This window comes from Eretmochelys imbricata, chromosome 5 (assembly GCF_965152235.1).
Source record: "Eretmochelys imbricata isolate rEreImb1 chromosome 5, rEreImb1.hap1, whole genome shotgun sequence".
Taxonomy (NCBI): domain Eukaryota; kingdom Metazoa; phylum Chordata; order Testudines; family Cheloniidae; genus Eretmochelys; species Eretmochelys imbricata.
The window spans coordinates 47,744,630-47,768,300 of NC_135576.1; the positions used below are offsets into that span (position 1 = coordinate 47,744,630).

At 40.0% G+C, this 23,671-nt stretch overlaps 1 protein-coding gene across 5 annotated transcripts in view; it reads right to left on the reverse strand.

Moving 5' to 3' along the window:
• The window catches only part of POLK (DNA polymerase kappa), a 71,816-nt gene that overhangs the window by 16,521 nt on the left and 31,624 nt on the right, over positions 1-23,671 (reverse strand). For all 5 annotated transcript variants that reach the window (XR_013346138.1, XM_077817033.1, XM_077817030.1 and 2 more), the window contains exons 4-10: positions 23,187-23,339; positions 20,584-20,715; positions 16,670-16,823; positions 10,035-10,286; positions 6,054-6,178; positions 5,665-5,831; positions 1,159-1,191 (exon numbers count right to left, since the gene is read on the reverse strand). Coding sequence is in view for 4 of the 5 variants with exons in the window: in XM_077817033.1 (XP_077673159.1) it covers positions 1,159-1,191; positions 5,665-5,831; positions 6,054-6,178; positions 10,035-10,286; positions 16,670-16,823; positions 20,584-20,715; positions 23,187-23,339 (1,016 nt within the window). In the remaining variant the exon portion in view is untranslated. The remainder of the gene's footprint in view (positions 1-1,158; positions 1,192-5,664; positions 5,832-6,053; positions 6,179-10,034; positions 10,287-16,669; positions 16,824-20,583; positions 20,716-23,186; positions 23,340-23,671) is intronic.

The following is a 23,671-nucleotide window of genomic DNA, read 5'->3' on the forward strand; positions in this document are numbered from 1 at the left end:
TTAATAAGAAGTATTTTATTTCTTTCCCCAGATGTATAATTAATGAATTATAACAAATGGAAATAATATCTCTAAAAACTAGAGAGACAAGGTGGGTGAGGTAATGTCTTTTATTAGACCAAATGCTGTTGATGAAAGAGACAAGCTTTCGACCTTACACTGACCTCGAGGGGGGAGGGATAGCTCAGTGGTTTGAGCATTGGCCTGCTAAACCCAGAGTTATGAGTTCAATCCTTGAGGGGGCCATTTAGGGATCTGGGGCAAAAATTGGGGACTGGTCCTGCTTTGAGCAGGGAGTTAGACTAGATGACCTCCTGAGGTCCCTTCCAACTCTGATATTCTATGATCATAAGATATCACAAGAAAGAATGCTGTAATGACTGAACTGCTGACCGATAACCACAAGATGCTAGTTTATACCAGCTTGGGATATTTTAAATTAGGAACATCAGCATATGTCTGACCACAGGACTGCCATGGTAACTAATTGACATATATGCTAATAAGCTTGAGATAAACAGACTAGTAACATATGGAAAAAGGGCACCCCCCAACATTAGTAGGGTGAGGAAATACAAATAAGAAAAAGGAGAGAAATCCCTATTGAATATGCATTAGGCATAGTGGAGTCAGTGTAACACATTATTAAATTGTATCTCAGTCGGTGTGCCTTGGGAGATGTAACTTTTGGGAGATGTCAGGCTGATGACTACTGGTAATGATGGTGATCAGTGAGAATGACAACTAACATTTTGGGTCCTTTTTGTCCTTTAGTGGTTGCTCAGACACACATTCTGTATTATCTTTATCTACCTTGCTGGGTTGGAGTGTTTGTGACTTTACTAATTGTGTTAATAAAACTATTTCAAATTCAAAAAGCTTTTCCTAAGTGTGCGTGTTGCAACTGTGCACACTGGGGTTTTCAGCTGAACAGTAATTCTAATGCTACTGGGCCTGATCTTGGGACAAGAATCTACCAAGCCTCAGAATGTTAATGGGAAATCAGTAAGTAATCGATATAAATAATACACAATCAGTAGATCAGGCAACAAGTCAAATAAATGTGATGACTCAACTACATTATTTTACATTGATTAGTTTTAGTTAAGTTAGTGATTAATGTCATTGTTTTTTAGATACTAACATTACCATACATACCGTTCAGTGCTCATACTTTTTCTTTCTCCATACCTTTAAAAAAGAAAAAAATGTGTTCATAAACTTAAGTCATTTTCACAGAGAATTTTTAATTTTTTTAATAACCCCTTAGAATCGTAGACTTTAAGGTCAGAAGGGACCATTATGATCATCTAGTCTTACCTCCTGTACAACGCAGGCCATGGAATCTCACCACCAACTCCTGTAACAAACCCCTAACTTATGTCTGAGCTATTGAAGTCCTCAAATCATGGTTTAAAGACTTCAAGGTGCAGAGAATCCTCCAGCAAGTGACCCGTGCCCCACGCTGCAGAGGAAGGTGAAAAACCCCCAGGGCCTCTGCCAATCTGCCCTGGGGAAAAATTCCTTCCCGACCCCAAATATGGTGATCAGCTAAACCCTGAGCATGTGGGCAAGACTCACCAACCAGACACCCAGGAAAGAATTCTCTGTAGTAACTCAGATGCCACCCCATCTAACATCCCATCACAGGCCATTGGGCATATCTTCCGCTACTAGTCGAAGATCAATTAATTGCCAAAATTAAGCCATCCGATCATATCATCTCCTCCATAAACTTATCAAGCTTTGTCTTGAAGTCAGATATGTCTTTTGCCCCCACTGCTTCATAGTTAACCAAGAAGATTTCAGTGTATAATTGTAATCTTTTCTATGGGATTTGAATGTTAACGTTTCTGAGAACCTTGCATAAATCAGCATTGCAAGGAAATGGAAAACTGGGAATTTTTCTTCCTCTTAAAATTGTGTATATTACAGATGAAGAAAGAAACTGTAGATCAGTAATGGCTGTTAATACAATTAACCATTTGCACTATGAGTCAGCCATACCCATTAGTGACCAGAAGGGCTTTGGGGCTTTAAAAACAAATTAACAGATTACATACAATTCTTCCACTTTCTTGACTCACTATCTCTCGCAAAGTGCTTCTACTAAAATCATGAATATACCAATCTTATTTTTTTTTTTTAAAAAAAAGAGGAAAATCCTCTTTCCAGTTGAATCAGACTTTCATCCTTTAAAAAAGTGACTTGTAAAGGATTTCTTTTAAGTGGGGCTTGTGTGCCTTTTGTCACTTTTTATGAGATATAGTATAAACCAATGTGTCTTCAGGCTTTTTTTTTTTTTAAATTAATTTTGGCTTATTTTTGCCTGGATCAGGAATATCAAGTTTGTTCTCCAAAAAAATTAGGTACAATCATCTGAGAGCTCTCTGGGATATTTACCGTATACTCAAACATCTTCGGAAGGAGCAAGGATTGAAACTTTAACAAAGGCTTGCTTTCTCCAAAATGTTCATCACTGAAGTTAAAATATGTATTAACAAGACCAAAGAAAAAACAAAGCTTTAAAACAGTTTGACAAAAAATCTCTTGCCTTTCTGATGACTTAATGTTTTTGTTCTTCGTTCTTATAAATGTCCCTATTGCTTTAACTTTTCACAGTCATTATGAAGTCCTCAAGACCAGACAGGACTTTGATTTCTAATGTAAATAAAATCAAGCAGATTATTTTTGTAATTAAAAACAAAAACTTTCAGGCTTTCTTTATCCATCATAAAGAAAAACTGGACAAGCTATGTTATCCTTCAGAAGTCACCTTTAAAGATATAAATTTACTATGTACTTTGGAAAAAGTACAAAGATTTGTGGTGTTTTTTTATTGATCTAAGCTTTTGTGGTGTGAAGACTTTTTTATTTTTATTTTTTTAAATAAATGATAGCTTACATTTATACTGTGCTTTTCAAACCTAAAAAGAGCCCCCAAACTGTTTTTCAAAATGTGTGCTGTTAAACAGCTGTATTTCTTTTGACTACTTATGAGATTATTTTTCAGTCTTAAAGGAAGGATTTCTCATTCTGTTAATACCAGAGAAGCAATGGTAAGAACAAGAGGTAATATTTTCAAAAGTGCTTAAGAGCCTTTGGAGCCTAAGTCCCAGTGACTTTCAGTGAGATTTAGCCTAAGTGCCAAAGCACTTTTGAAAATGGTTTTAGGCTCCAAATTCTCTTAGGGTACATCTACACTGCTTGGTTTTATTTACATTAGAAATGAAAACAAAAAAACCACGGCAATGAGTTTCAGAGCCCAGGTCAACTGACTCAGGCTCTTGGGGCTTGTACTACAAGCCAAAAATAGCAATGCAGATGTTCCTGCTTGGTCTGGAGCCTGGACTTTGAAACGCAGCGAGAGAACACGGTCTCAGAGTCTGGGCTCCAGCCCAAGAAGGAATGTCTACACTGCTATTTTTAGCTTTGTAGCATGAGCCCCATAAGCATGAATCAGTTGACTCAGAGTTTAAGACTTGCTGTCACAGGCTTACCCCCTCTCCCTCACCCCCCACACACACTTTCAGTGCAGACATACCCAAAAGCAACAGCATGGCAGGATTAAAAAGAAAGGGTTTCAGAATCTTTAACTAGGGCTCTTGGTTACTAAACATGAGCAGAATGGCAAAACGTTCAGTGGTTTTAGAGTGATGGGAGGATGTGTATTTGCATTCAAGGCAGGTGTGTGGGAGGGTGATAGTTTTTGAGCAGATATTGGACCCTCTTTTTTCTCCATTAGGAGCCTATAAGGCAGCATTTAGATACTATGATGACAGGAGCTTCAGAAATACTATGGATTAGATTAGATATGAAGAAAGACAGACAAACGTTGGGTTCCACCCCAACAAATTCAGAGTCGATCATACTATCAGTTTTAAAAAATTATATTTAAACACGGTAGGAGACATAGAAACTAGAGACAGATCCTCAACTGATGTAGTCAATTGAAGTCAATGGAGCTGTGACAATTTACACCAGCTGAAGATCTGACACTTATGTGTTTGTTTTAAGATCATATAGGAATAATTATGAATAGCGAAGGTGTATTAACTACATGGAAGAAATACTTGTGCACTTCTATGATGAAGCTAAATAATTATAATAAAATAAACCCTGTTTAGGTTAGTTATATGTATGACATATCTCGTAATCCATTTTAGTATTGATAAGGTTGTAGTAAGAGAAGGCCCTGAAACATAAACTCTTGTATCAGAGGCCCAGTCTGAGGCCTGAAGCCTGAACCAAAATACTTCCAGGCAGTGTAAAGCAAAGCTGGGCTGTGAGCCAGAGGCAGGTCCCACTCACAGAAGTTGGCAAGAAAAGGTTGTTAGAAGCACGTGCACACACACATAAGTGCTAGTGAGAGGAACGTGTGCCAAGATGGCATCCGAACACTCCACAGACATAACCAGGAACAGATAGGTGCATCTCAACGATAGGGTCAAAAGGACAACAAGATGGATAGATTCATTTGAACTATGATGAGTAATCTGTCCTGCAACTGTATAAAAGTAGGTCCGGGAGCGCACATCGTTGTCCAGCCTAGGGGGCAGTGGAGTGTCCCGCCACTGACTGAGCTGTGTCCACTGCCAGGGCGCACAAATTCGTAGTATGCCCTGTAGAGTCTATAGGGACCTATTACCATGCTTCGTTTGACAATAAACCTGGCTTGGGTTCCTTTGTGCCTTATTAGAGTCTGTGGTTTTTGGGGGTTCTCTCAAGGTCTGCTGTGTTAGCTATCTGCGCAGAGCTGGGGCAGCACACAGAGGGAACACGCATGCAGCTGACTGTTATCATCATCGAACAAGAGCAGGCACCACACCGGTAGCTACCGACAACAAAGGTTATTCTAAAACAGTGGTTCTCAAGCAGGGGTCTGGGGCCCCCTGTGGGGCTGTGAGCAGGTTTGAGGGGGTCCACCAAGCAGGGCCAGCATTAGACTTGCTGGGGCCCAGGTCAGAAAGCTGAAGCCCTAGTGCATAGGGCTGAAGCCTGAGGCCTTGAGCCCCACCACCGGGGGATGAAGCTAAAGCCTGAGCAGCTTAGCTTCACAGGGGCCCCTGTGGCGTAAGGCCCCAGGCAATTGCCCTCCTTGCAACCCCCTAATGCTGATCCTGGCTTTCATATGCAGAAACTCAGTTCTTGTGCCACAGGTGGGCCGTGGAATTTTTATAGCATGTTGTAGGGGGCCTCAGAAAGAAAAAGGTTGAGAACCCTGTTCTCAACAACATGTGCTCACCGTACAGCTGTCTCAAACTAGGCACTATTCATTTTCTTGGTGTGCATGCATGGCCAGAGCTTTGTTTGGCAGACCATTTAGATTTCATAAACCAGACAGGGATTTTGGTTTCTATAAGCTCTCTACCTATTCTGTGTACTCCAAAGAGCCATACATTAACAAATCCTACACTTTTTAAAAAGTGGTTGCTTTGTAAGTTAACATTTGTACAGCAATAAAGCAGGCGTTATGTGTAAGATATTACTAACAGTCACAATTTTTATATACGATACTATCCAAACTTACCTGACAGATATTTTTAATGTCAACCCCAGCAAATCTGTCTTATAACACTCACAATGTGTAACATGTGTAACACACTTGGGGAAATATTTAACAAAACGTAAAGTACACGCAGCAAAGCATATACCAAGACATACTTTTCCAAATCCATTGAACCCAAACCAAGTGAGACATCCAAGAAATTATGCCAAGATGTTTCTGAAAAAAGGAGAGAAAGCAGTGTCCTCTGCTGGTAAAGTTCAGTGCAAGTCAGAATTCCAAGAGCTTTTAGCATTTTTTCTGTTACTTTTCCTATACCAGGCACCTGAAGAACAAGAATTAATGTGTCTCAATGAAATTGGAATTTTTGAAATCTTTGGATAAATGCTTAATGTTTAACATTCAGTATAATTCAACTCAAACACATTTTTAGAACTAGGTTGGCACTGAAGAAATGAAATTATCTTTAAGTAAATGATCTGTTTTAGAACACTAGCATTCATGTAAGGAGGACATCAGTGTATAGTAAATTTGATAATATTCTCACCTTTCTAATGGGTAAATCTTTGATGAAGTCCATTACAGATTGCCTATCAGGGGAGATTCTGTACTGTCCATTAGGTTTATTCTGATCACTGCACATTTTTGCCAAAGTCATATTTGGAGCAATTCCTTAAAAACAAACGAACAAAACAAAACAAAAGAAAGAAACACAACAAACATTTTAACCACAAGTCTCAATCTTCCATTTCAATGTTCCTAGATTTAAAGGTGTAAAATTAGTCATTCTATGCGTGGCAAAGACCAAACAAGAACAGAAAGGAGAAGACTGATGTAAAACAGAGATTCTCACCCATTCTGTAAAAGCGGCAGAGTCCTCTGGCACCTTATAGACTAAAAGCTTATGCTCCAATACGTCTGTTAGTCTATAAGGTGCCACACGACTCTTTGCCACTTTTACAGGTCCAGACTAACATGGCTACCCCTCTGATACTTCACCCATTTTGGTCACTACAGTCCTTCGGCACTTTTTGAAAGAATAGGTACATGAGAACTGCTATGTTTCATTTTAGTTATGAAATAGTGGCTACAGCACTCATTGTATATAGTTTGTACATCAGGTTAGGTGTATAAAATACTTTGAGATATGCAGGATGAAAGGGACTATATATAAATGCAATATATATAATTAAGTGATGAGGGGTTACGTTTCTTTAAACGCAAAGTTTTCTGCAACTTGGTACATGATTTCACATTAGTATGACAGTAATTTACAGTAAAAGAGAAAGCTTGGTGTGGAAGAGAAGTTATGTTTGGTCTAAATATGAATGAGGTATCTCAATCAATTACAGTTCAGAGATCTGGCAAGTAGTTATGACACATTTAACAACCTAAACATTTTAGTAGAGCTTCACCAAGGATGAGGAAAGATAGTCTAGTGGTTATGGCACTAGCTTAGAACTTAGGAGACCTGAGCTCAGGTCCCTGATCCACCACCAACCTTCTGTGGTACCCTGGGCAAGTCATTTAGCTTCTCAGTGCCTCAGTTCTCCCATCTGTAAAAAAGGGATAATAATGCTCCCCTACCTCACAGGTTGTGAATGTTGTGAAAATAATTACACTAAAAACTAATTACATATTTACATATAAAATAATTACACTAAAATACATATAATTACATATAAATTACATATAAAATAATTACACTAAAAACTGTGAGGTGTTCAAGTACTATGGTAATGGGTATCATGTAAGTATCTAGGATAGATGGAATATCTATCTGTCCTTGAGAATTAAGGGTGATTTATCCTTTTTATTGATTTGTGTGTGTCTTTTTTGCTCTTTTTAGTAAATAAAGTGCCATAGATCCAGCTGGGCACTCCCTTCCAGCCATCCACTGGACTGCTGTGAGGGGAACCCAAGCCTCTGGCTCCCTCAATGTTTTAAGCTTCCAGAGTCTCAGCAGGCTGTAGCCCTGTTTCCTCCCTTGGTCCCTCTAGCACATTGCCTGGGCACTGAATCTCAGGCAGAGCTCCTCAGCCCACTTGCACCTTATATCCCAGGGCCAGCACTGATCCCCAAGGTACCCCAGTTATTTAACCATACTCACCCCCAAAACTACACCCCAAAGGTGTGAAGCTTCTGGTTACAGTTTAGAGCTCTCCAGAGCTTCCGGTAGTTGTAAAGCATATGACATATGCTCTCACACTCTGCATAGAGTCCATTATCTTAATGCTCTTTTACTTAGTCATGTAAAGCACAGATCCTACAGAACAACTAACGTTTAACCACAATGCCACTTCCCAACTCACAATTCCCTTGTGAGCCCTTAGGGACCATCTGTGTCCAGAAAAACAGGCAGGCGGGCCAGGCCTCATGCAAGCTGTTACATGCTGGGTGATTTCTTTCTGTCATAGAGTCCCTTCCCCAGCTTGTGTGATCTTACTTTCACCTGCCCCACACTTCCTTTTCCTGTCTCGTTCTTCCTCTGTTCCTTGTGTGGCTTGCTATTTAACTCCCCCTATCTCCAGCTTCCTTTGTTCTGTCTTTTGAGTAACTTTCCATTGCTCCTACCTCCCTGCCCACTGTCCAGAGAAATAAGATAACACTGGTTTTCTAAGGATGCAGCTGCTTTTTAGCATAACTTTGGAGTGGTTAAAGTACTGTTGTTAAACTTTAGTACTCCCTATTGTCCCTGCTACAGGATCTATCAGTAATGGTGGATCCACATACACAAAGGCACTCATGATACAGCAGTTCTTCATAATACAACTTCATAGTATCAACCAGAAATCATAAACTGTATTGACAGATTTCCCAGTCATCACACAAAATAACTGGGTTTTTACAGCTGAACCCTGTTGGTACTAAGAGGTGAATAGCAGGTGACTAATAGATTGATTCTTCTCTATAGCCTCGATGATTTAAAGACTGACTGCTGTTTACAGTGATTATAATGTATTCCTGGTGATGCTAGGAACCATTCTGTATATCACTGCTTACTAATATTGTCCAATTGGCTTTCTAGATTGTCAGATTATTAAACAGTAATCACTTTTCATTTTTGTTCTTCAAATCCCTGGCATCCTTAAGAGGTCCACCCCCCTTTTCTAAACAGTGACTCATCAAGAGCAGGATGAAATTTTAGAGAAATGAAACTAAAAATTTTTTGACAGTCAAGCAGTATTGCTCCTGAGTTAACATGTTGGGTTTCATCCAGCTTTGTCTCATCCTATTACTCTCTCCTCTACCCATGTTTTCACATGACATTTCCCCTGCCTACTTCCTGCCTGCCTCTCCCCTGTGCTCCAAGCTCCGCAGGCTCTGATAACTCCTTTACACAAATCAGCTAGTCATTAAGGGTTTGTCTACATGGGCAATTTACAGTGCTGCAACTTTCTCGCTCAGGGGTGTGAAAAAACACCCCCCCGAGAGCAGCAAGTTTCAGCGCTGTAAAGTGCCAGTGTAGACAGTGCACCAGTGCTGTGAGCTGTGCTCCCAGAGCTGGTAACTATTCCCTTCGTGGAGGTAGTTTTTTTTAGAGCACTGGGAGAGTTCAGCGCTTTAGTGTTGCCAGTGTAGAATAGCCCTAAGAGTCCTGAAGAGCAACTACCTGAACTAATGGACTGAATGCACTTTGGGGATTTAATCTCTGACGCATCCTAATAGGGGCAATTCAGACAGAATATTGTTGGGTATTGGTCCTGTTTTGAGCAGGGGGTTGGACTAGATGACCTCCTGAGGTCCCTTCCAACCCTGAGATTCTATGATTCTATGATATCATAGATCGAGTTCCAGTTGGAAGATCAGTTGGACAAGTACGAGCTGCACAGATCTAAAACTTCCACTGCCTTGGAAAGTAAATATTAATCTGTCTAGTAAACAGTTTATTTTATTTTTAATATGTCAGTGTATTTCGTGCTCAAGAAAGTGATTAAAAACTAGCTCGAGCAAGGCACAGGATGGGCAAGCGTTGAACATGTTTCTTTCTCCACACAGCTTTGCTAATGTGCCTTTATCCTAACTAGTAGCAACTATAGCATTCCAATGTTAAATCTATCTTTGATCAAAACCTTACAAAATCAGCAGTGCAAGTTAAGATTTAAATGCAGCTGTCCAGAGATGTAAGACTACTGCCTGAGCCAACTGGGTCACTCTTCCACATTAGCGGAGGAGATATGATTGAAAAGGAAACCAGGAAGAAAAAGGATGATGTGACTGCTATCATTAACCAAAAGTATACAATGCCAGCAATAGCAACTAATTAAAGAAGAAAGATTTCTTCTGGTTAAATAAAGCACAATACTGGGTTCTATTCTTGACTCTGAAAGAGATTTCTTGTGTGATGTGGCCTTGAGCAAGTCACAATCTTGGTGCTTCAGTTTACACACCTGTAAATGGGGTATACTTCCTTACACCAAAGAGGTGGTGCAGGGCTAATTTTTTAATGCTTGTAATGCACTTTGAGATCACTGGGTGGAAGGCACTACAAACATGCAATTAGTATTATTTATATACATGTGTGTACCTGCACTGGCAGTCAATCCAGTTTTTTGCTCAATCCGAAAGCGAATTTCCTTCACAACTTCTTCAGCTGAAGTTCCAAAGACCACTGAATTTAGCAACAGTTCTTGATCTCCCTGTTCTTCAGTGTACAGGTGGGAAATAGCAACTGGCTGTTCCTCTGTTATAAAAGTATTATCTTCAAACAATATTGGTGAGGATGAGTATGCATCTTCATTCAACTTTAGTTCATTGGGTGCAGTTACATCTTGTTTACCTACATTATGAAAGGGTACATAGATGTGTAACTCATCCTTCTTAATAAGCAACGTATATTCTGTGAATTGATTCCCCTGCACAGCTTCTGAAAAAAGCTGATTTAGCTATTTCACTTTTTTCTGTTTGCAAAGTTCAAGTAATTATGTAGCTGAAATAATTTCAATTACTGGTCCATTTTTTTAAAAAGAAAGATCATAACCATCTCATTGTATATGCAATTTGAGCTTGGCCCAGGATTAGATTTGGCTAGGAAACTGAATTTCGCTTTGGTGGGGAAAAAAATTGAAATTTTGGAAATGTTTTTGTCCCAAATTGAGATAAAAAGTTAAAACGTTACAATTTTTTTGTGGAAGTGAAATTCTGCAACATTTTGTTTCAGAAACACTAAAACATTCTCTCTGTGGGAATATTCTGGTGTTTCTGAAACAAGGGTGCCTAGAAGCTTTGGCTCTGCTGCAGCCTGCCATGTGGCCCCCCCAAGCAGGATACTGAGGATCCCAAGTTCCCTGGTTCCTCTGCAGCTCACCTGACAGGCTGCAGCAGAATTCAGGCTCCCAGCAGCCAGAGCTTCCCAGCCTCATGGGAAGCTCACCTGGTGAGCTACCGGGGAGCCCACATTCCTAGTGCCAGGCAGGCTGCCGGAGAGCCAGGGAGATTATGACCCCAGGTTCCCAAACTCCTTGCCATATGGACTGTGAGGAACTTGAGTCTGGAATCCTTGGTAACCTGGACTGCTGAGGGGTTCCACTGAAAGATTGGTGAAAAGACACACATTCATGCAGAACATGTAGCTTTTGATGAATCTGCATTTTCTAATGGAAAAACAGTCCATTGAAAATTTCTGACCAGCTCTATCCAATATCTTCTAGGTGTATCCAACCAGGTAAAGTCCAGTGAGGGGCTCTGCAGTGCAGCTTGCAAAAGTACCAAAGCAGGGAAGGTAACAAACTGAAAAAAGATTATAGTACTTAGATAATATGGAAAATATTACCAAGTTTTGCACATATTTACAACAGCTAAGAGATCTGTTGAAAAGAAAACTGTAATGAGAAAAAAAATGGAAAGAACAAGTGGGAGTAGATGTGTTTGTGAGATCATGTGTAAATTACACAACATCTTGGGGAATATTCAGGCCCACTGTGTCCTCAAGGGAGAGAGAGAAAAATACTTTTTATGCTGATTATGGCCCATGGCAGGAGCGAAATGGGAATTCCAGATGCACCTGGCCCCCGAGGTTTGACGAACAGAATGTATATGTGGGGAGAGCAGGGGAGGAGAGGGTAAATAATCATATGTCCTCCCCTCCCCACAATTAAAACACTTATTTCACTAAGGAAAAGGATTTCACTGTCAAGGTTCCAAAGGTTTATTTTAATGTTATAAAAATATACCTTGAAAATGTCTTTTTTAATATCAGATTTTTTTCCAAAATAGTTTGAAGGAATTTTTGCATTAAAAAGCAAATTTAAAAAATATATATATATGTTACAAATGCAGCATATTAAAACTGATTTTTAAATCTCTGATTATTAAAAATCCAATAAAAAACAATTTAAAAAATGACTTAAAAATGCTGATTATTTACTTTTTTGGACTTCACTTGACTCGGAAATTAAAATAGATTAGTCAGGATCAGTTTCAGTTTTTCATGCAGTAGCAAAATGTTGCTATATCTAGGTTGCACACACTGAAAGGGAATATTTATATCCAAAACCAAAAATTGTTCACTGAAGTGTATAAAGTTCCTACAATATTTCTATTAATATAGCTTTAGATTTTGTAAATTATTTTCTTTTAAATACACAAAGTCTACCACAAATTTAGGGTCAAAACTACTTTAAGGTATCCATTAAAAGCATAACTTCAGTGTTAAAAAAAAAAAGGAAAGCTTTGCTTACAATCTTATTTTGAAATATCTAAACCATTTGCTCTAAGTTCTTCTCTGAATGAAAACCCTTTAACCAGACTTCTCTGCCAACCTCAACAAGAGGCTTGCCATGTAAATTTTGTCAGTCACTGAAAATTAGTAGATAAGATCCCATGGGACACAAGCAAAAGAGAAAAAGAGTTCAGGAGAGTTGGCAGTTTTTAAAAAAGAGACATTATTAAGGCAAAAGAGATGCACAGGAAAGACAAGAAGTGAGGACACCCTGGCTTTCCCAGGAGATCTTCAATGACCTAAAACTTAAAAAAGAGTCATACAAGAAGTGGAAACTAGGTCACATTATACAGGATGAATATAAAAAAACAAACACAAGCATGTAGGGACAAAATTAGAAAGGCCAAGGCACAAAACAAGATTAAACTAGCTAGAGATATAAAGGATAACAAGAAGCATTTTACAAATACATTAGAAGCAAGAGGAAGACCAGGGACAGCGTAGGCCCATTACTGAATGAGGAGGGAAAACAACAACAGAAAATGCAGCAATGGCTGAACTGTTAAATGCCTTTTCAGTTTTCACCAAAAAAATCAGCAGTGATTGGATGACTGGTAAATGAGCAGTGATTGGATCAGTGTAAATGGGGTAGGATCTGAGGCTAAAATCGACAAAGAACAAATTAAGAATTACTTAGATAAGTTCAATGTCTTCAAGTCGGCAGAGCCTGGTGAAATACACAGTAGATTATTTAAGAAACTGTCTGAAGAGATCTCTGAGACATAAGCGATTATCTTTGAGAACTCATGGAGGACGGGAGAGATAACAGAGGACTGGAAAATGGCAAATATAGTATGTATCTATAAAAAAGAGGAATAAAAACAACCCAGGGAATTATACATCAGTCAGCTTAACTTTGGTACCTGGAAAGATAATGGAGCAAATAATTGATCAATTTGTAAGCATCTGGAAGAAAATAAGGTAATAAATTACAGTCAACATGGATTTGTCAAAAACAAATCTTGTCAAACCAACCTAATAGCCTTCTTTGACAAGGTAACAAGCCTTGTGCATAGGGGTGGAGCAGTAAAAGTCATATATGTTGACCCTATTAAGGCTTCTCATACCATCTCACATGACCTTCTCATAAAGAAACTAAAGAAATATAGCCTAGACAAACCTATTACAAGTTCATCTTATACTGTCTGGAAAACCGTACTCAGAGAGTAGTTATTAGTGGTTCAGAATCAAGCTGGAAGGGCATAGAGTGGGCTCCTGCACTGGGTCCACCCTCCACAGCCCCTCCGCGGGGGGTGCATGTGGGACCCCAGGCCTCTGTGTGGGGGGGGGGGAGGAAGGGAGGGGAGCTGGGCCAGAGGCCTCCAGGAGGGGAGGGGAGGGGGCCTGGCTTGGTGGGCAGGGGGAACCACCTCCCAGCTCTCACTGGCAGTGCGGCTGGGGCTGGGTTGCTGCACTCCCGCCGCCGGAGAGTGCAGGCCCGGCCCTGCTGCACTCTTCAGGGGAGTGGGGGTGCGGCTGGGGCAGGGGGCCTGGAGAAGAGGTGGAGCAGGGACGGGAGCAGCACGCAGCTGCACAGGGCACCAGGAAATAAATTTCTTGGTGCCCTACATAGCTGCGTGCTTTGCACATGGGTAAGAACGGCCCTGATGACTGAGGTCAATAAAATCATGACTGATGTGGAGAAAGTAAATAAGGAAGTGTTATTTACTCCTTCTCATAACACAAGAACTCGGGGTCACCAAATTAAATTCACAGGCAGCAGGTTTAAAACAGACAAAAGGAAGTATTTTTTTCACACAATGCACAGTCTATGGAACTCTTTGCCAGAGGATGTTGTGAAGGCCAAGACTATAATAGGGTTCAAAAAGGAACTAGATAAGTTCATGGAGGATAGGTCCATCAATGGCTATTAGCCAGGATGGGCAGGGATGGTGTCCCTAGCCTCTGTTCGCCAGAAGCTGGGAATGGGCGACGGGCGATGGATCACTTGAGATTGCCTGTTCTAGTCATTCCCTCTGGGGCACCTGGCATTGGCCACTGTCGGAAGATAGGTTTCAGAATAGCAGCCGTGTTAGTCTGTATCTGCAAAAAGAAAAGGAGGACTTGTGGCACCTTAGAGACTAACAAATTTATTTGAGCATAAGCTTTTGTGAGCTGCAGCTCACTTTTTACAGCTGTAGCTCACGAAAGCTTATGCTCAAATAAATTTGTTAGTTTCTAAGGTGCCACAAGTCCTCCTTTTCTTTTTGTCGGAAGACAGGATACTGGGCTAGATGGACCTTTGGTCTGACCCATTGTGGCCTCTCTGACATTCTTATTGAATATCTTCATAAATGATTTGGATAATGGCATAGAGAGTACACTTATAAAGTTTGCAGATGATACCAAGCTGTGAGGGGTTGCAAACACGTGTGCCAGGTTTGTATAATTTTTGGTGGTGTCCAGAATGGGTCCAAGCAGAGCCGTCCAGTCCATAGGACAGACTAGGGCAACCATTATGGGGGGCTCCTGGCAGCAACAAGTGACCTGGCCCAAGCCTGCCCCTGCTCCGCCCTCTCCCCACCCACATTCCACCCCTTCCCCCAAGTACCCGCCCCACCTCCTTCCAGCTTCCACCCCCTCCACCGAGCGACGCTGGGAGCCAGCGGGGTGGAGCGGAGCGGGGCAGGCCGGGGCCGGGTCGCTTGCTGCTGCCCGTGCCAGGCCCCCCTGCTAGCTCCCCAGGCCACCCTGGACCCCCGCGTCCCTCTGAAGCAAGGGGCCCCCAAAGCATGGTAAGCCCAAACATTGATGGAGCTGGGCACAGGTTCCTAAATATTGGTGGAGCGCGGGCACCACAGGTCCATATAACTTGCTGCCTATAGTTGCAAACACTTTGGAGGACAGGATTAAAATTCAAAATGATCTTGACAAACTGGAGAAATGGTCTGAAATAAATAAGATGAAATTCAATAAGGACAAATGCAAAGTACTACACTCAGGAAGGATTAATCAATTGCACAAACACAAACTGGGAAATGACTGCCTAAGAAGGAGTACTGTAGAAAAGGATCTGAGGGTAATAGTGGGTCACAAACTAAATATGAGACAAAAATATAATACTATTGCAAAAAAAGCAAACATCATTCTGGGATGTATTAGCAGGAGTGTTGTAAGCACGACACAAGAAGTAATTCTTACACTACTCAGCACTGATAAGGCCTCAGCTGGACTACTGTGTCTAGTTCTGGGCACCACACTTCAGGAAAGATGTGGACAAATTGGAGAAAATCCAGAGGAGAGAAACAAAAATGATTAACCGTCTAGAAAACATGACCCACGAGGAAAGACTGAAAAAATTAGGTTTGTTTAGTCTGGAGAAAAGAAGACTGAGGGTGGACATGGTAACAGTCTTCAAATATATAAAAGGTGGTTATAAAGAAGAGGTGATAATCTGTTCTTATCCACTGAGGACAGGACAAGAAATAATGAGGTTAAATTGCAGCAATGCTGATTTAGGTTAGACATAGAAAAACTAAAATGTAAGGGTAGTTAAGCACCGGAACAAATTACCTAGGAAGGTTGTGAAGTCTCTGTCATCGGAGGTTTTTAAGAACAGGTTAGACAAATACCTTGTCACAGATGGTTTAGATAATACTTAGTCCTGCCTCAGTGCAGGGGACTGGACTAAATGACCTATTGGGGTCCCTTCCAGTCCTACATTTTTATGATTCTCAGGGTCTGACTCTACAAGCCTTCAACATTCAGAGCCACCATTGACTTCAATGAGAATTGCATGTCCTGAGGGTTTGCAAGTGGTATTAAAAAAAAAAGAAGTGGGTTCATTTAAGCATAAACTGTGTTATTTTGAAGTTAGACATGCCTAAGTGCATACTTGCCAATATGCAACATATTTATAATGCCCATTTTGTTACATCTTTGTACTGATAGAAGATGGGCCAGTGTTTTTCAGTAGAATTGAAAGGTGTCTTCTTGTTTAGCTCCTCTGTGGCCTTCTTGATAGTTTTGAAATGTGAGAGATTAAAATTATGCAGTTTATCTGTGCATAAAGTCAATAACTGGCATAAGCCTTTGCCTACAAAACTTTTTAATATCCCCAGTGGTGGATCCCGCTGTGGGAATTTCTGCCTTTCCACATTCCAATAGCAAGAACTGATGTAATCATGTTTTACTCATTCTTTATTTTTGAAGAGTTAATTTCTTATGTATTTTTATTCTTGTAATGCACTTTAATGGAGCTCAGGTGCACTGCCTTTTTAACATGATTTCTAACACTTCTAAAGTTAGGGCTTATATACCATGGTGCTGATTGCAGTATGCTATAAAATACCTATTCAGAGAGTCAAGATCCTCTATAATAGGGAAGAGATTTGTTTACATTTCAGAACTGACTACTCTACGGAGTTATACATCATAATTTTCATATATAATAATTTCCATTTTACTATGCTAATATCTATAATATTTAGTAATTTGGTTACCATTTTTTGCAGTGTTTTCTCTTTTGATGAAGTAACTTCTTTTATCTTCAGGCCAGTTCTGTCTTTCCTCTAAGTACTCCGTTATGTTCAAGTAGGCTTCATCTAGGCCAATGGGCATAAAACTAGGATCATATTCAACCAGTATTTCTCTAACCTTGATAAACACACAAAGAAAGTTTAAAGTTGTGCTGCAATAGCAAAACATGTTGGTGTGTATTAAAATGCAGTTGATACTTTTGCAATAACATGCATACCTTGCACATCCATTATGATCAATCAGTACCATTACTGTAAGTATTTATGAGGCAAATAATGTATTGATATGGAAAATTTATAAAACTTCTGTTTCTCATTTAAAAGCAGCAATAAGTCAGTATTACACACCAAAACAAAGAACAGGCTCTCTGAGCAATGCTCATTTTACTGAAGAGGTAGCTGTGATATATATGTTTAAGTGGCTATATACTCTCACATCATTAGGTTCCCATGACACTGTGGTAACCATGTGAAAAAAGTTCAAGAGGCTTGTAAGTTTATCAGAAACTTGGGATGCGTATGTGGTCTAATTCAGTTTTTCATGCTGTGCTGTGATTTGCATTCATATCTGAAGGATATAATACATTTAATTTAACATATGGAAAACTGATTGCCCAAGAGAAGAAAGCTTTAACCATAGGGAAAAATAAATTGATGTAGCTGACAGCTTGAGGATATTTTAGTGTAGTTGTTGAGGACAATAGGCAATGCTTAGTGCTAGTTATATTCCTACCAATAATCACACAGCTCATTTTAGTTAATTTACATACTGCAATTCTTTTGATAAAATACAGAAAAGTTTTGTGGTTTCTTACACCTAAGAAGTTATAATTCATTGCTCTGACCACACTAACACTAACACCACTCTTACATAAGTGGTGTGTAAAAGTACTACTTTTTCAATCTGATAATGACATTTCTTTGTATTAAAGAAATTTACTGTTTATTTAATGGATATGACCTTAAAACCCATTTATGTCTATCAGATCTTCATCTCCCCAAACCACTCACAGTGGTCATCTCTTGTTTAAATATTCTTTTGAAGGTCTTATAAAATGCAAATCTTAGAATAAATCCTCAAAATAAAATTCTGACACCTATTTCTGTAGTTTTAAATGCTTCATTTTCACTATAAAATACTTGAGAATTCTTAGTAAAATTTTGTGATTTAAATCTTCAAGGACAGTCGTGGGTTCTTCCTCTTCTTGAAAGTGACTAAAACATAGCCTTCCCAACGAGTTTTGATTGCTAATGTGAAATCAGTTTGCTATTTTCAATCCAGGTCTGAGTAAAAATGGTATAAATATAATAAAAACAACCACAACAAATGAGAGGAAATGGAAATTTTCAAGAAGGGGCCAAGGCCTAAGGGCATAATCCTGCATCACTGAAGTCAATGGAAGATCTGCCATTGACTTCAGTGGATATAACATCAGGCCCTAAATGGGTCTGTACACTGATCCATACTATTACCACTAGAGTGATCCCTACACATCAGATTTCAGGCTCTGGACTGGCACTCAGGAGATCTAGATTAAGTTTCTGGCTCTGCCACGGAGACCATGGGCAAGCAATTAGTCTTGCTGAGCCTCAGTTCTTCATCTGTAAAATGGGAACAACACTAATCTTCCTTCTTCCTAATCTTTGGAATCAATGGAAGGTGCAACAATTTGTATATGGGGAAGTCTGGCCTCATTATATCAAATGCTCCCTTAATGGAATGTGACAGGATCGGGCCAGATGGCTACAGGAGAGTGATAGAAGGCAGATATATTAGCCCCAGGTTAAATAGGTCCCTTTTCCCTGGGCAAGGTAACAGGGAAGGTTCCAGAACAATAAGGAACTTTCTAGAAACCATTAAGGCAGACAGGCTGATTAGAATACCTGCAGCCAATCAAGAAACTGCTAGAATCAATTAAGGCAGGCTAATCAGGGAACCTGGGTTTAAAAAGGAGCTCACTTCAGTTTGTGGTGCATGCGAGGAGCTAGGAGCAAGAAGCGCCAGGAGCTGAGAGTGAGAAGGCATACTACTGGAAGACTGAGAAGTACAAGCATTATCAGACATCTGGACGAAGGTCCTGTGATGAGAATAAAGAAGGTGTTGGGCGGAGGTCATGGGGAAGTAGCCCAGAGAGTTGTAGCTGTCACGCAGCTGTTACAGGAGCCACTGTAGACAGCTGCAATCCACAGGGCCCTGGGCTGGAACCCGGAGTAGAGGGTGGGCCCGGGTTCCCCCCATCCCTCTATCCCCCCAACTCCCTACTTGATACCAGAGAAGTTGAACTGGACTGTGGGTTCCACCAGAGGGGAAGGTCTCTGGCCTGTTCCCCGATCCACCAGGTGGATCAGCAGAGACTGCGGGGATTGTTCTTCTTCCTTTCCCCATGCTGGCCAGTGATGAGGCTAACTGCGTGAATGGCAGATTTGAGCCATGAAAGTGGCCAAACTGAGGGCTGCCGTGAACCTCTGAGGTGAGAAAATCCGCCAGTAAGCGCAGGACCCACCAAGGCAGAGGAGGAACTTTGTCATAGGAAATAATATCTGAAGTGCCAATAATAAAAGAACATTTTAAAAATATATACAAATCTTCAACTATTTTACCCTTATCCACAAGACAAACTGTAATACAAGACTACATCCATATCCTGAGGTCCTGATTACACCATAAACAAGACCGATTCGTTCTCAAAACCACATATTTATATAATATACATTATATTCATAAAATGGAACTGAAGAACCTCAAATATAATTAACATCAGTGTTTAGTTTACCAGTAATCTTGTAAAGTGAAAAAAACACACTATTTTTTGTAGATCTTGGGTCAAATTCATCCCTGCTGTAACTCATCTGAAATTAATGGATTTACACCAACAATTAATTTGCCTCAACATCTACAGAATATATTTCATCTTTCTTCATACAAGGTTATATGTATTCTAAATATTTTTGTGGATCTTAATCCAAACTGAGCTTTTGCAACTGTATGCAAAAGATTCTCATATGAATCTTTAAGATTATAATCTAAACCAATTTATTTAAATCTTAAAAGAACACAAAGTATCTAAACATATACAGGTTTCAGAGTAGCAGCCGTGTTAGTCTGTATTTGCAAAAAGAAAAGGAGGACTTGTGGCACCTTAGAGACTAACAAATTTATCTGAGCATAAGCTTTCATGATCCGATGAAGTGAACTGTAGCTCACGAAAGCTTATGCTCAAATAAATTTGTTAGTCTCTAAGGTGCCACAAGTACTCTTTTTCTTTAAACATATACAGTTATTCATCATAATATATTTATTACATGCATAGGGTTTTTTTTTCCCTTAATGGAAAGGAATGTACCATACTTTTCTAGGGACAAGAAACAGTAATCACCTTTCCTTCCTCCTTAATTGTTTCCTCTTTACTCCTCAGTCCATTCATTCTCTGGAAACAAATGTAGATGTCTTTTGAGCTCATTAATGCTCTTTGATTCAAGAGTTCTCCCAGGTAATTAGTATTCCATATGGTTATTATGGTATGAAGTAATTCTCTTTGCTCTCCCTATTTACCCCTAGTTTCCTAATTATTAGATTATGTGCTATGGTTTTGAATTTACCAATATAACAACATCATCTGTTCATTACATAATTTTGAAAACCTCTTTTACCTTATCTCTATATGGAACCAGATTAGGGATGAATTTGTCCCTGTTGCCACAGAATGTTAATTTAAATGCTGTATTTAATTTACATTCAAAGCCATGTCTTGAAAATTTAACCTTTAAAATTAGCTTTTTTGAATCTTATGTACAAGTTTTGATTTACTGTTGTCTTAAAATCTAAAACAAAGTATGTACAGCTATTGGTTTGAGAGATGTTCTCGTTGAGTACTTACCTCTTTACTCACTTCTTCATACTTTTTGAAGTTTAATGGCACTATAGTAAGATGTGGGCATAGTTTCTTAGCAATAAATCCAGGCATGGCTGCACGTACCCCAAATCTCCGAGCATGGTAATTTGAAGTGGACTTAGCAAGGAAAAAATAGATGTAGCGTTAAATAATCATATCCTACAGTATACTTGTGAGTTTTAATACATGCAGCAATTTTAAAGATTGAAGTAAAAAAATATAGAGACAATGCTCTCGTCACAGAACATCTATCAAACTGCAGTAACCAGTTCCATTGTAGATTCAGTATGTTATGTTTCATTGTAATTTATTCGCATTATGAGAACTACATGATTTTAGGGACTGGTAACTGGACAGTTTTCATCTCTAGTTTGCGGGTTCAGATTAAGTCAATTTGTTAATTGATAAACTTAGTTAACTGAAGTGTTTTCAGTTTTTGCAGATCTGCTTAGAGAGGCACTAACCCGGCACTTGTTAGAAACGTTAGCAAAGGGCACAGTATTGAGCAGGCCATAGACACTGTTCCCATTTGCCCCCAAAAGGTGGTCTCTCTAGAAGAGGAGTGAGTCAAATTGGCTGAACAGCATGGGGAAGCTTGTATGGCTGTTGTCTATGCCATTCTTGTTCCAGGGCTAAAGGACATCAGTCTCCTGTCAATCCAGCATCTTTCACATGCCCTTTAAACTATACTTCTCTGTCTTGCTTTGGAGATTAATTCCAATATTAATAACAAAAAATTGAAATTAAATGGTCATCCAAGACAATATTAATTTTAAAAGTTAATAAAATTCCAGTATGCTTGATATTTTTTATTAACTGAAGGCCTCCACTTTTAGTATACTCTGAGGAGCAGTAGGGCTCACTGAAATATGGGAAAAGGACTGAGACATGACATGCTGTGAGGCTATGTGGGAGACACATATCTGGAGATTGAATTATTTCCCAGGACTAGTTCCAGAGAAAGCAATAAACAAACTAAAGAAAGGTTAAGTTATTACTGCTTCTGCTCTATTCAGAGCCTATAGGCTTAATCTTGCAAGGTACTGAGCACCCTCAACTCTATTAGACCAGAAAAAATAAAAGCACCACCAAAAAATCTGTTAAAATGGATAATATCTCTAAAGTAATGATAATTCTACACCCTGTTCGCTTCTATAGCATACTATATACAATGGATCAAATTCTAGGATGATATATTCTCCATGCAACTCCATTGACTGAATTTGATGTAAATCAGCACAAACCTTGGCCCAATATGTGCCACTCAAATTAATCATAATCCACATCAGCATCATTTTTAGAATCAGACAAAATAATCCATTGGTTTATAAATAAATTCTAAAGGCTTTCTTGTATGCTTTAATGTAGTTTTCTTTTCACACTTAAATCAATGGGAATCTGCTAATAATGGGGTTGGCCAGGTGTCCTGTTTTCGACCGGAATGCCCGGTCGAAAAGGGACCTTAGTGGCTGTGGTCAATACTGCTGATCGGGCTGTTAAAAGTCCATTTGGCGCGGGGCTGGCAGGCTCCTTACCTGTTTCAAGCAGCTCCCTGAAGTGGCATCCTGCTCCTAGACTTAGGAGCGGCCAGGGGGGCACTGTGTGCTGTCCCCACCCTGAGCGCTGGCTCCACAGCTCCCATTGTTCAGGAACCACGGCAAATGGGAGCTGCGGGGGCAGCGCCTGTGGACAGGGGGAGCGTGCTGAGATTCCTGGCCGCCCCTGTGCCTAGGAGCCAGAGGGACATGCCAGCTGCTTCCCGGGAGTTGCCGGAAGTAAACACTCCCAGAGCCTGCACCCCAACCCCCTACCCCAGTCCTGTGCCCCCCTCCTGCACCCCAACCTCCTGCCCCAGCCCAGTGAAAATGAGCTAGTGAGCAAGGGTGGGGGAGAGCGAGGGAGGGAGGGAGGTTGGATGGAGTGAGCGGGGGCGGGGGCTCGGAAAAAGGGCGTGACAAGGGTGTTTGGTTTTCTGCCATTAGAAAGTTGGCAACCCTAGCTAATAATGAACAGTCAAGGACAAAAAAAGACTTCAAAATGAAGGTCTCATTTTACATATTTAAAATAATTTGAATCTAAGTAGTTTAAGTTCTAAGGATCTCCCTCAATTAGTATATCTTTTCATATTTTAATCAATAACAAAATGAATAAATTTTATTCCATGTAGGAGCTATACATTAGATTGGAGCTAAACATTAGACTGGCTTCTAATTTTGCCAACCAAAGTGTGCCCCGCAGAGCTCTACAGTTAAGCCTAGGGTGGCTCTAAACATCAAAATAAAGATACAGCACAAAGAGACTACAGGCCCCAACATGCAATTCTCCACCTTGAATTGAATGACCAGGCCAAGAGTTTATATGCTTAATAGACAACTTTTTCCTTTCTGTTACCTCTTCATAACTTAAAATTTTGCAAACTACCTTGTCCTTTGAAACGTAAAATCCAAATTTACACAGTAAGAAAACAAATATTTTTGCCATCTGTGTTATTTTTGTATGCATTTCTAATGTCCCTGTCACAGCAGTATCTTGTTTCTCTGAATCTTTACGTAATTTGGTCTTTGTATCAGCTTGACATTTGACCGTACCAGCATACTCATCGATCCCACAGCTATGGGTTTTTCCTTCAGCTCTGGATTGTCTCTCATTTCTACTGCTGCATAAAAGGCATCCATGTCAATGTGTACAATAGTGCAGCTGAGATCACGGCTCTGCTCTAGCTCCAGCACAAGTTTGTCAGCCTGTACAAAAGTGTATAAAACGTACACAAACACAGAAATTACAGAAATATATTAGTCTGGCCAAGGTGCCACAGTCCAAACAATCCTAAAAGAAAACCCTTGTCACATACTAAAAAGGAGAAAAAATAGTTACTCACTTTTGAGTATTCACTGTTGTTCTTCGAGATGTGTTGCTCATATCCATTCCAGTTAGGTGTGCGTGCACCACGTGCACAGTCATCGGAAAGATTTCCCTTGGCGGAACCCGTCGGGTTGGCTGTGGAGCCCCCTGGAGTGGTGCCTCTATGGCGCTCAATATATGACCCTGCTGACCTGGCGCCTCCTCAGTTCCT